This window comes from Pristiophorus japonicus, chromosome 2 (assembly GCF_044704955.1).
Source record: "Pristiophorus japonicus isolate sPriJap1 chromosome 2, sPriJap1.hap1, whole genome shotgun sequence".
NCBI classification, from domain to species: Eukaryota; Metazoa; Chordata; class Chondrichthyes; family Pristiophoridae; genus Pristiophorus; species Pristiophorus japonicus.
Window position 1 is genome coordinate 705,502 of NC_091978.1, and position 12,925 is coordinate 718,426.

General features: G+C 45.6%; 1 protein-coding gene across 1 annotated transcript in view; it reads left to right on the forward strand.

The window, feature by feature from the left end:
* The window catches only part of LOC139228282 (disintegrin and metalloproteinase domain-containing protein 19-like), a 268,077-nt gene that overhangs the window by 68,508 nt on the left and 186,644 nt on the right, over window positions 1-12,925 (forward strand). Inside the window, exon 4 of the mRNA XM_070859466.1 lies at window positions 5,693-5,771. Within this exon, the coding sequence (XP_070715567.1) occupies window positions 5,693-5,771 (79 nt within the window). The remainder of the gene's footprint in view (window positions 1-5,692; window positions 5,772-12,925) is intronic.

Consider the following 12,925-nt stretch of genomic DNA (forward strand, 5'->3'; position numbering starts at 1 on the left):
CCGAGGGAAGCGCTTCCTCATCCCTTTATGTAGCCTCCAGTGAACGACTCTGGAAGCCTGCACCGACTGTTTTTCCAGACGTTGTTATTGGCGGGCGCTCAATGAGGCGCACGCACTGAATTTACCGACCGGGGCGTAAGCGTGCTCATTACGACACGATCGGAGTGATCCATCAACAGCCAGGCGCTACTGATTTGCACTCCCGGTGAGCCTTTAATGAATATTCCATCAGGCGCTAAAAGCTGCACGCCCCGTTGCTTATCTCTTACGCTTGCATTAATGAACCCTCTGGTCGCTAAATGAGGCTATAGACAAAGGAAAATCCAGCCGACGGTTTCAGTGCACTCTGTTTAATACCAGTGTGCAGACCACTTAGTATTAGTGCTATGTGTTTTATCCTGATATAACGCTCAGTTTAGAAACATAGAAATTTACAGCACAGAAGGAGGCCATTCCGGCACAACGTGTCCTCACCGGCCGACAAAGAGTCACACGGCCCTCGGTCAGTAGCCCTGAAGGTTACATATAAACCTATGAACAATGAACAATGACGGAAAGGCAAAGAGCACCCGGCCCAACCAGTCCGCCCCACACAACTGTGACATCCCTTATACTGAAACATTCTACATTCCACCCCAACCGGAGCCGTGTGATCTCCTGGGAGAGGCAAAAACCAGATAAAAACCCAGGCCAATTTAGGGAGAAAAAATCTGGGAAAATTCCTCTCCGACACTTCCAGACGATCAAAACTAGTCCAGGAGATCACCCTGGCCGTATTCTATTCCCTGCAGTACTTACCATTATATCTGAAAAAAATAATTCTGGAGCCCCCTGGATGCCTAGGGACTTATAGGGGAGGATTAAGAAAAAAAAGGACGTTTATGTCACATATCAACAGCTAAATACTTTAGAACCTTTCGAGGAATATAGAAAGATAAGAGGTAAAATTAAAAAGGATATTAGGAATATTAAAAGAACACGAGAAATTCTTGACCAGTAAAATTAAGGAAATCCCTAAGATATTCTATAAATATATTAAGAGTAAGAGGGTAACTAAGGAAAGGGTAGGGCCTATTAGAGACCATGAGGGTAATCTTTGTGTGGAGGCAGAAGATGTTGGTAGGGTTCTTAACGAATACTTTGCATCTGTTTTCACAAAGGAAAGGGGCAATGCAGATACTGCTATCGAGGAGGAGCGTGATATTCTGGATAAAATAAATATAATGAGAGAGGAAGTATTAAGGGATTTAGCAGCTTTGAAAGTGGATAAGTCCCCAGGCCTGGATGAAATGCATCCCAGGCTGTTGAGCGAAGTAAAAGAGGAAATAGCAGAGGCCTTGACCATCATTTTCCAGTCCTCTTTGGATCTGAGCATGGTGCCGGAGGATTGGAGGACTGCTAATGTACTACCCTTGTTTAAGAAGGGAAAAAGGGATAGCCCGTGTAATTACAGGCCTGTCAGCCTAACCTCAGTGGTGGGAAAATTATTGGAAAAAATCCTGAAAGACAGGATAAATCTACATTTGGAAAGGCAAGGATTAATTAGGGACAGTCAGCACGGATTTGTTAAGGGAAGATTGTGTTTGACTAACCTGATTTACATTTTTTGAGGAGGTAACCAAGAGGGTCGGTGAGGGTAGTGCGTACAATGTAGTATATATGGACCTTAGCAAGGCTTTTGATAAGGTCCCACATGGTAGACTGGTCATGAAGGTTAAAGCCCATGGGATACAGGGCAAAGTGGCAAGTTGGATCCAAAATTGGCTTGGAGGTAGGAAGCAAAGGGTAATGGTTGATGGATGTTTTTGTGACTGGAAGGATGTTTCCAGTGGGGTTCTGCAGGGCTCAGTAGTGGGATCCTTGCTTTTTGTGGTATATATCAACGATTTAGATTTGAATATAGGGAGTATGATTAAGAAGTTTGCAGACAACACTAACATTGTCTGTGTGGTTGATGGTGAAGAGGAAAGTCATGGGCTGCAGGAGGATATCAATCTACTGGTCAGCTGGGCAGAGCAGTGGCAAATGGAATTTAATTCAGAGAAGTATGAGGTGATGCACTTTGGGAGGGCTAATAAGGAAAGGGTATACACATTAAGCGGTAGATGAACAAGGGGACCTTGGAGTGCTTGTCCACAGATCCCTGAAAGTAGCTGGCCAGGTGGATAAGGTGGTTAAGAAGGCATATGGAATGCTTGCCTTTATTGGCCGAGGCATAGAATATAAGAGCAGGGAGGTTATGCTTAAATTGTGCAATACTTTGGTTAGGCCACAGCTGGAGTACTGCGTGCAGTTCTAGTCACAGTATTATAGGAAGGATGTGATTGCACTAGAGAGGGTGCAGAGGGGATTTACTAAGATGCTGCCTGGAATGGAGAATCTTAGTTATGAGGACAGATTGGATAGGCTGGGTTTGTTCTCATTGGTACAGAGGAGGTTGAGACCTCATCGAGGTGTACAAAATACTGAGGGGCCCGGACACAGTGGACAGTAAGGGTCTATTTCCATTGGTGGAAGGGGCTATTACGAGGGGGCATAGTTTTAAGGTGGTTGGTGGAAGGTTTAGAGGGGATTTGAGGGGGGCTTCTTTACGCAGAGGGTTGTAGGGATCTGGAACTCGCTGCCTGGAAGAGTGGTGGATACAGAAACCCTCACCACTTTTAAGAGATGGTTGGATGGTCACTTAAAGTGCAGTAACCTGCAGGGTTACAGACCCAGAGCTGGTAATTGGGATTAGACTGGATGACCTTTTGTTGGACGGAGCAGATATAATGGTAAGTACTGCAGGGAATAGAATACGGCCAGGGTGATCTCCTGGACTAGTGTCGATCGCCTGGATGGGTCGGAGAGGAATTTTCCCAGATTTTTTCTCCCTGAATTGGCCTGGGTTTTTATCTGGTTTTTGCCTCTTCCAGGAGATCACATGGCTCCAGTTGGGGTGGAGTTTAGAATATTTTAGTATAAGGGGTGTCACAATTGTGTGAGGCGGACTGGTTGGGCTGGGTTCTCTTTGCCTTTCCGCTATTATTCATGAGTTTGTATGTAACCTTGAGGGCTGCTGACCAAGGACTGTGTGGCTCTTTGTCGGCCGGTGCGGACATGATGGGCCGAAATGGTCTCCTGCGCTATAAATTTCTATGTTTCTATCTGCACCGTCCAACAAAAGGTCATCCAGTCTAATCCCAATGACCAGCTCTAGGTCCGTAACCCTGCAGGTTTCTGCACTTTAAGTGACCATCCAACCATCTCTTAAAAGTGGTGAGGGTTTCTGCATCCACCACTCTTCCAGGCAGCGAGTTCCAGATCCTCACAACCCTCTGCATAAAGAAGCCACCACCCCCCTCAAATTCCCTCTAAACCTTCCACCAACTACCTTAAAACTATGCCCCTTCATAATAGACCCCATCGCCAATGGAAATAGACCCTTATTCTCCACTATGTCCAGGCCCCTCAATATTTTGTACACCTCGATGATGTCTCCTCTCAACCTCCTCTGTTCCAATGAGAACAAACCCAGCCTATCCAATCTGTCCTCACAACTAAGATTCTCCATTCCAGGCAGCATCCTAGTAAATCTCCTCTGCACCCTCTCTAGTGCAATCATGTCCTTCCTATAATACAGTGACCAGAACTGCTCGCAGTACTCCAGCTGTGGCCTAATCAAAGTATTATATAATTTAAGCATAACCTCCCTGCTCTTATATTCTATGACTCGGCTAATAAAGGCAAGCATTCCATATGCCTTCTTAACCACCTTATCCACCTGGCCTGCTACTTTCAGGGATCTGTGGACAAGCACTCCAAGGTCCCTTTGTTCATCTACACTATTAAGTGACCTACCGCTTAATGTGTATACCCTTTGCTTATTAACCCTCCCAAAGTGCATCACCTCACACTTCTTTGAATTAAATTCCATTTGCCACTGCTCTGCCCACCTGACCAATAGATTGATATCCTCCTGCAGCCCATGACTTTCCTCGTCATTATCAACCACACAGCCAATTTTAGTGTCATCTGCAAATCTCTTAATCATACCCCCTATATTGAAATGTAAATCGTTGATATATACCACAAAAAGCAAGGGGCCCAGTAGTGAGCCCTGCGGAACCCCACTGGAAACATCCTTCCAGTCACAAAAACATCCATCAACCATTACCCTTTGCTTCCTACCTCCAAGCCAATTTTGGATCCAACTTGCCACTTTGCCCTGGATCCCATGGGCTTTAACCTTCATGACCAGTCTACCATGTGGGACCTTATCAAAAGCCTTGCTAAAGTCCATATATACTACATTGTACGCATTACCCTCATCGACCCTCTTGGTTACCTCCTCAAAAAATGCATTCAGGTTAGTCAAACACGATCTTCCCTTAACAAATCCGTGCTGACTGTCCCTAATTAATCTTTGCCTTTCCAAATGTAGATTTATCCTGTCTTTCAGGATTTTTTCCAATAATTTTCCCACCACTGAGGTTAGGCTGACTGGCCTGTAATTACCCGGCCTAACCCTTTCTCCCTTCTTAAACAAGGGTACCACATTAGCAGTCCTCCAATCCTCCGGCACCTTGCTCAGATCCAAAGAGGACTGGAAAATGATGGTCAAGGCCTCTGCTATTTCCTCTTTTACTTCGCTCAACAGCCTGGGATGCATTTCATCCAGGCCTGGGGACTTATCTACTTTCAAAGCTGTTAAACCCCTTAATACTTCCCCTCTTACTGTATTTATTTTATCCAGACTATCACACTCCTCCTCGATAGCAGTATCTGCATTACCTCTTTCCTTTGTGAAATCAGATGCAAAGTATTCGTTAAGAACCCTCCCAACATTTTCTGCCTCCGCACAAAGATTAACCTCATGGTCTCTAATAGGCCCTACCCTTTCCTTCGTTACCCTCTTACTCTTAATATATTTATAGAACATCTTCGGGTTTTCCTTAATTTTACTAGCCAAGACTTTTTCATGCTCTCTCTTATCATTCCTAATATCCTTTTTAATTTTGTCTCTTAACTTTCTATATTCCTCTGAAGATTCTAAAGTATTTACTCGTTGGTATATGACATAAGCGTCCCTTTTTTTCTTTATCCTCCCCCTGTAAGTCCCTAGACACCCAAGGGGCCCTAGAATTATTATTCCCAGCCGTTTTCTTTAAGGGCACATGTTTGGCCTGAGCCTTCTGGATCTCCTCCTTGAATGCCTCCCACTGTTCCGACACTGATTTACCCACAAGTAGCTGTTTCCAGTCCACTGTGGCCAAATCACTCCTTAACTTAGCAAAATTAGCTTTTCCCCAATTCGGGACTTTTATTCCAGGCCTATCCTTGTCCTTATCCATAACCAACTTGAATCTGACTGAATTATGGTCACTGACACCCAAGTGCTCCCCCACTAATACCCCTTCAACCTGCCCGGCTTCATTCCCCAAAACTAAATCCAAGACTGCCCCCTCTCGTGTTGGGCTTGCTACATACTGACTAAAAAAAGTTCTCTTGAATGCATTTCAAGAATTCTGCATCCTCTGTACCTTTCACATTATATTTGTCCCCATCAATATTTGGATAGTTAAAATCCCTTCCTATTACTATCTCGGAGGCTCAGACAAAGTGTATCCCACATAGACAGAGAAGTGATGGAGGACACTGCCATTCAGTCTAATTCAGTCAGACCATGTTCCTTTCTGTTTTTTTCCCACAGACTTCTCTTGCCGAGAGGGTTCCAGGTATCGCACTATGATTCGAATGGGACTCTGGTGACAGAGCAGGACACTGAACTGGTGAGCAATCTCTTTCAAACTGAAGCCCATTGTTTTTTTAAATGCATTGATTGTGGATATATTTTGCTTTTCTTTTTTCTACTATTTCCTCCCTTCCCTTCTCGTGGGTACTGATTGGACAGAGCTCCTCAGGTGTAGGGTCACTCCGATACCTCGCCCTAGTCAGCATTCTTCAGGTGTTAGGATAGTCAGGTGTTAGTCAGCACGCTATCTAACAATGAAGGCATTGTAACCAAGTCTGATGCTGTTCTCAACTGTTAGGAATGTATTTTTGTTTTAGTATGTAGAAAAATGCTGCAGTCCTGTGCCTGTATTAATGATGAGTTCAAACACGTAGTCAAACACCTGGAGGTTTATTAAAGGCAAAATGAACCAACATACTCACAACCAACACCGAGATTGCAGAAAATGCAGTTGTGGAAGAACACACATTACAGTCGGTGAGTTCAACTTTCCACATCCTCACTTTCATCTCCACACCTCATATTACAAAGGTGTCGCTTTTAAGTTCAGCTAACAGGCCATGAGATCACCTCCTCTGCGACCTTCCCTCTCGCTTTTACAATGGCTGTTGTTAGCATCCAAAGAGATAAGGCACTTTATGTTGCATCCTGAAAACCAGGCATTATGGAGCGTTTATGAGTCTTTTTAAAATGTTGAGCTAAAAATACTCAAATAGAAAAGACTAAACATATAGATTATATGAGAAGATTGGAACTATCCATGGCTATTTCATATGATCACATTGTACCGATATCGCCTGTCCACTACATGTACGGTTTTAAACATTTTAAGATTTTAACTAAAAATGAAAGCAATATTTTTGATTCTTTTGCATAAAAAGATTTTCTTAAATATTTTTCAATCTTAATCTCTAACAAGCTGGTGAACAGGGGTAACTGGGGGGGAACCCAGGCTGGTTGTCCCTTCCCTAACCCAGGGTCGTCCAGTGAAGATGTTGTGCTTTGGGTGGTGGTTTTATGCTTTGATACAACATGGTGAGGCCAATAATGTGATTGGAATCATGCGATGTACTGTAGCTATACAATTTCACAGTCGATGCATGCTGCCCGTGTGTACCCGACCAGCACTCTCGCTATAATCCCATCCATCAGCTTAGCTCAGCAATGATGGGGCTGATGCATTCACCCTATTGTTGTCTGGCCGCTTCAGTCAAATGTGTCATTTTCTATCACAAGTCACTCTTTATATTGTCTATCCAGCGCTCCCTTGCTCTTCGGTTTCTCGCTCCATGTACCACTGTACGTACAGCCATGAAAGGTATTCGAGCAGTTTCCATTCTTTAAACAGGCCCGAACCATCGCAGTTGTCTTTTTTGGATCTTTTGTATAAGCGTTGTTTCTTGTCCAAATATTGCTTTTATTATATCATTCTTGACTTCATATCCTGGACATTCCTCACCGTCTGTGGGGCACCAACGTATGGCCTCATGAAGAATCTGCTCACTCCAGCGAAACCCACGGAGAACTCGTACGACGATTTATGCACACTGGTCCGAGAACATTTGAACCTGAAGGAAAGCGTTCTGATGGCGAGGTACCGGTTCTACACCTACAAGCGGTCGGAAGGCCAGGAAGTGGTGAGTTATGTTGCCGAGCTAAGACGTCTTGCAGGACATTGCGAATTTGAAGGACATTTGGAGCACATGCTCAGAAACTTTTTCGTCCTTGGCATTGGCCACGAAACCATACTTCACAAACTTTTGACTGTAGAGACCCCAACCTTGAGTAAGGCCACAGCGATAGCCCAGACGTTCATTGACAATACGAAGCAAATCTCTAAGCACACAAGTGCTGCTACAAGTACTGTGAACAAAGTGATGTTGTTTTCAAATCGTAACATACAGGGCAGGTCACACATACCTGCAGCTACACGTCCGCAGATGTCTCAGAGTCCACCATCAAGGGTGATGAATGCAAGACCATAAACATCTTGTTGGCGCTGTGGGGGTGATCATTGTTTCCATTCATGCCGATTCAAAGAGTATGTTTGCAAGGACTGTGGAACAATGGGACACCTCCAATGAGTGTGCAGGCGAGCTGCAAAGCCTGTTAAACCTGCAAACCACCATGTTGCAGAGGAGGGCAGATCTGCGGAGGATCACGATGAACCAGAGCCTCGAATCGAGGAGGCAGAGGTACATGGGGTGCACACATTCACCATGAATTGTCCCCCGATAATGCTGAATGTTAAACTAAATGGACTCCCGGTGTCAATGGAGCTGGACACGGGCACGAGCCAGTCCATCATGGGCAAAAGGACTTTTGAAAGGTTGTGGTGCAACAAGGCCTCAAGGCTAGTCTTAACTCCAGTTCGCACGAAACTAAGAACTTACACGAACGAACTGATTCCTGTAATAGGCAGTGCTACTGTAAAGGTCTCCTATGATGGAGCGGTGCACAAACTACCACTCTGGGTGGTACCAGTCGATGGTCCCACGCTGCTCGGCAGGAGCTGGCTGGGAAAGATACGCTGGAATTGGGACGATGTCCGAGTGCTTTCGCCCGCCGAAGACACTTTGTGTGCCCAGATCTTAAACAAATTCCCTTCGCTGTTCGAACCAGGCATCGGGAAAGTCCAAGGAGCAAAAGTGTAGATCCACCTAACTCCGGGGGCGCCACCCATCCATCACAAGGCGAGAGCAGTACCGTGCATGATGAGAGAAAAGGTAGAGATCGAGCTAGACCGGCTGCAAAGAGAGGGCATCATTTCACCGATCGAGTTCAGCGAGTGGTCCAGTCCTATTGTCCCAGTCCTCAAGGGAGACGGCACCATCAGAATCTGTGGCGATTATAAAGTAACCACCAAAGCCGACGATCTCTTTGCATCGCTGGCGGGAGGAAAGATGTTCACGAAGCTGGATTTGACTTCAGCCTACACGACGGAGGAACTGGAGGAATCATCGAAGGCTCTCACCTGCATCAACATGCACAAAGCTCTTTTTGTTTATAACAGATGCCCGTTTGGAATCCGATCAGCGGCGGCGATATTCCAGAGAAACATGGAAAGTTTACTGAAGGCGGTCCTGCACACTGTGGTCTTCCAGGACACCATCCTGGTCACAGGTCGGAACACAGTCAAGCACCTGCAGAACCTGGAGGAGGTTCTTAGTCGGCTCAACTGTGTGGGGCTCAGGTTAAAACGCTCGAAGTGCGTTTTCCTGGCACCTGAAGTGAAGTTCCTGGGATGAGGATTGCGGCGGACGGCATCAGGCCCACCGATTCGTAGACGGAGGCAATCGAGAACGCACCGAGGCCACAGAACGTGACGGAGCTGCGGTCGTTTCTGGGACACTTGAACTACTTTGGTAACTTCTTACCGGGTCTCAGCACACTGCTAGAACCACTGCATGTCTTACTATGAAAAGGGGGCGAATGGGTTTGGAGCAAAAGCCAAGAAACTGCCTTTGTAAAAGTGAGAAACTTGTTATGCTCAAACAAATTGCTTGTGTTGTATGATCCATGTAAACGTTGGGTACGAGCATGTGATGCGTCGTCATATGGCGTCGGGTGTGTATTGCAACAAGCTGATGATTTCGGGAAACTGCAACCGGTTGCTTATGCATCCAGGAGTGTGTCTGAGGCTGAGAGAGCCGACAGCATGATTGAAAATGAAGTGTTAGCGTGTGTCTATGGGGTAAAGAAAATGCATCAATACCTGTTTGGGCTAAAATTTTAATTGGAAACTGACCATAAACCATTTATATCGCTGTTTTCCGAGAGCAAAGGGATAAATACCAATGCATCGGCCCGCATCCAGAGATGGGCGCTCACGTTGTCTGCATACAACTACGCCATCCGCCACAGGCCAGGCACAGAAAACTGCACCGATGCTCTCAGTAGGCTGCCATTGCCCACCACGGGGGTGGAAATGGCGCAGCCCACAGATCTAGCCATGGTTATGGAAGCATTTGAGAGTGAGCAATCACCCGTCACTGCCCGGCAGATCAAAACCTGGACAAGCCAGCACCCCTTATTATCTCTAGTCAAAAGCTGTGTGCTTCACGGGAGCTGGTCCAGTGTCCCAGTGGAAATGCAGGAAGAGATAAAGCCGTTCCAGCGTCGCAAAGATGAAATGTCCATACAGGCAGACTGCCTTCTGTGGGGCAATCGAGTAGTGGTCCCCAAGAAGGGCAGAGGCACCTTCATCAATGACCTCCGCAGGACCCACCCAGGCATCGTAATGATGAAAGCGATAGCCAGATCCTATGTGTGGTGGCCTAGTATCGATGCGGACTTAGAGTCCTGCGTTCACAGATGTAATACATGCTCGCAGTTAAGCAATGTACCCAGGGAGGCGCCGCTAAGTTTATGGTCTTGGCCCTCCAAACCGATGTCTAGGGTACACGTCGACTATGTGGGTCCGTTCTTGGGTAAAATGTTCCTTGTGGTTGTAGACGCATACTCCAAGTGGATTGAATGTGAGATAATGTCGGCTAGCACATCCGCTGCCACTACTGAAAGCCTGCGGGCCATGTTTACCACACATGGCTTACCCGATGTCCTGGTGAGTGACAATGGGCCATGTTTTACCAGTGCTGAGTTCAAAGAATTCATGACTCGTAACAGGATCAAACATGTCACATCTGCCCCGTTTAAACCAGCGTCCAATGGTCAGGCAGAGAGAGCAGTGCAAACCATCAAGCAAGGCTTGAAGAGGGTAGCTGAAGGCTCACTGCAGACTCGCCTATCCCAAGTCCTGCTTAGCTACCGCACGAGACCCCACTCACTCACTGGGATCCCACCTGCTGAACTGCTCATGAAAAGAGCATTTAAGACAAGGCTCTCATTAGTTCACCCTGATCTACATGAACAGGTAGAGAGCAGGCGGCTTCAACAAAGTGCATACCATGATAGCGCAAATGTGTCACGTGAGGTTGAAGTCAGTGATCCTGTATTTGTATTAAATTATGGACACGTTCCCAAGTGGCTTCCCGGCACTGTTGTGGCCAAAGAGGGGAGCAGGGTGTTTCGGGTCAAACTTTCAAATGGACTCACACCGGAAACACTTGGACCAAATCAAACTCAGATTCACGGACTACCCTGAGCAACCCACCTTGGACACTACCTTTTTTGATCCCCCAACATACACACCAGTGGCAACCGGCACCACGGTTGACCACGAAGCAGAACCCATCATCCACAGCAGCCCTGCAGGGCCCAACACACCAGGCAGCCCAGCAAGGCCAGCTGCACAGCAGCCCAGCGAGGGCCCAACAAATGATTCAACAACACCAGCCTTCACACCGAGACAATCAACCAGGGCAAGAAGGGCCCCAGATCGACTCACATTGTAAATAGTTACACTATTGACTTTGGCCAGGGGGCCGGGGGGGTGGGGGGGGGGAGTGTTGTTATATATGTATACCTGTATTTACTCTGTACAGCCACCAGAGGGCTCAACCCCTGGAGTCCCAAGGGATCCCATAATCCTTTGGGAGCACAGGTATTTAAGGAGGCTTCACAGGTTGGAGAGACACTCTGGAGACCTCAATAAAAGACTAAGGTCACATTTTACTTTGAGCTCAGTGTTCCGTCTGACTCTTTCTCCATACACTACAGAATGTATATTCGTTGAGAATTTTGGAATATTTCTTTAAATATTTGCCACTGCTTATCTACCATCATACCTTTTAATCTAATTTCACAATCTACATTAGCCAACTTGCTCCTCATGAGTAAGTATTTGGATTAATTTAAGTTTAAGACTCTAGTTTCGGACTGAAGTATTTTACTCTCAAACCCATGTAAAATTCTATCATGTTAAAATCATTCTTCCCAGAGGATTCTTTACAATGAGACTACTAATTAACCGTGTCTCATTACATAATAGAAGATCTAATATAGAAACATAGAAACATAGAAAATAGGAGCAGTAGTAGGCCATTCGGCCCTTCGAGCCTGCACCGCCATTCAATATGATCATGGCTGATCCTCTATCTCAACACCATATTCCTGCTTTCTCCCCATACCCCTTGATGTCTTTTGTTTCTAGAAATCTATCTGTCTCCCTCTTAAATATATTCAGTGACTTGGCCTCCACAGCCTTCTGTGGTAGAGAATTCTACAGGTTCACCACCTTCTGAGTGAAAACATTTCTCCTCATCTTGGTCCTAAATTTCCTACCCCGTATTCTGAGACTGTGACCCCTTGTTCTAGACTTCCCAGCCCCGGGGAAACATTCTCCCCGCATCCAGTCCAACCCCGTCAGAATTTTATATTTTCAATGAGATCCCCTCTCATTCTTCTAAACTCTGAATACAGGCCCAGTCAACCCAATCTCTCCTCATATCCCAGGAATCAGTCTGGTGAACCTTCGCTGCACTTCCTCTATGGCAGTATATCCTTTCGTCGGTAAGGAGACCAAACAATACTCCAGGTGCGGTCTCACCAAGGCCCTGAATAATTGTAGTAAGACATCCTTGGTCAAATCCTCTTGCAATGAAGGCCAATGTACCAAACTGTTTGATTCACCTGTATGTGTGCTTTCAATGACTGGTGTACAAGGACACCCAGGTGCCTCTGTACATCAACACTTCCCAAACCATCACCATTTAAATAATACTTTGTCCTTATGTTTTTCCTACCAAAGTGGATAACTTCACATTTATCCACGTTATACAGCATGTATTTGCCCACCTAGTTTTGTGTCGTCAGGGAATTATTACATTTGGTGCCCTCATCCAAATCATTTATATACATATATATATATATCTATAGGCTGTTTATTTGTGTCAAATTTATCTGTTTGTCTTATAACACTGCTGTGAAGCACCTTGGGATGTTTTACTACGTTAAAGGTGCTATATAAATAAAAGTAGTTGTTGTTTCCTGGTTGGTTCCATGATATAGTTTTCTTGGAAACTGTCGAATGCATTCCATGAGCTCGTCCTCCAGACTACCTTTGCAAATGTAATTTATCCAGTCTATATGAAGATTAAAGTGCCCCCACAATTATTGCATTACCTTTGTTGCAAGATCCTATTATTTCTTAATTAATACTCTGTCTAATTGTATTTGGGGGCCTATAAACTACTCTCACCAGTGTTTTCTTATCTCCACCCATACTGATTCTACATCCTGACCTTCCGAACCAAAATCCTTTCTGACCACTGCCCTTATGACATCCTTTAT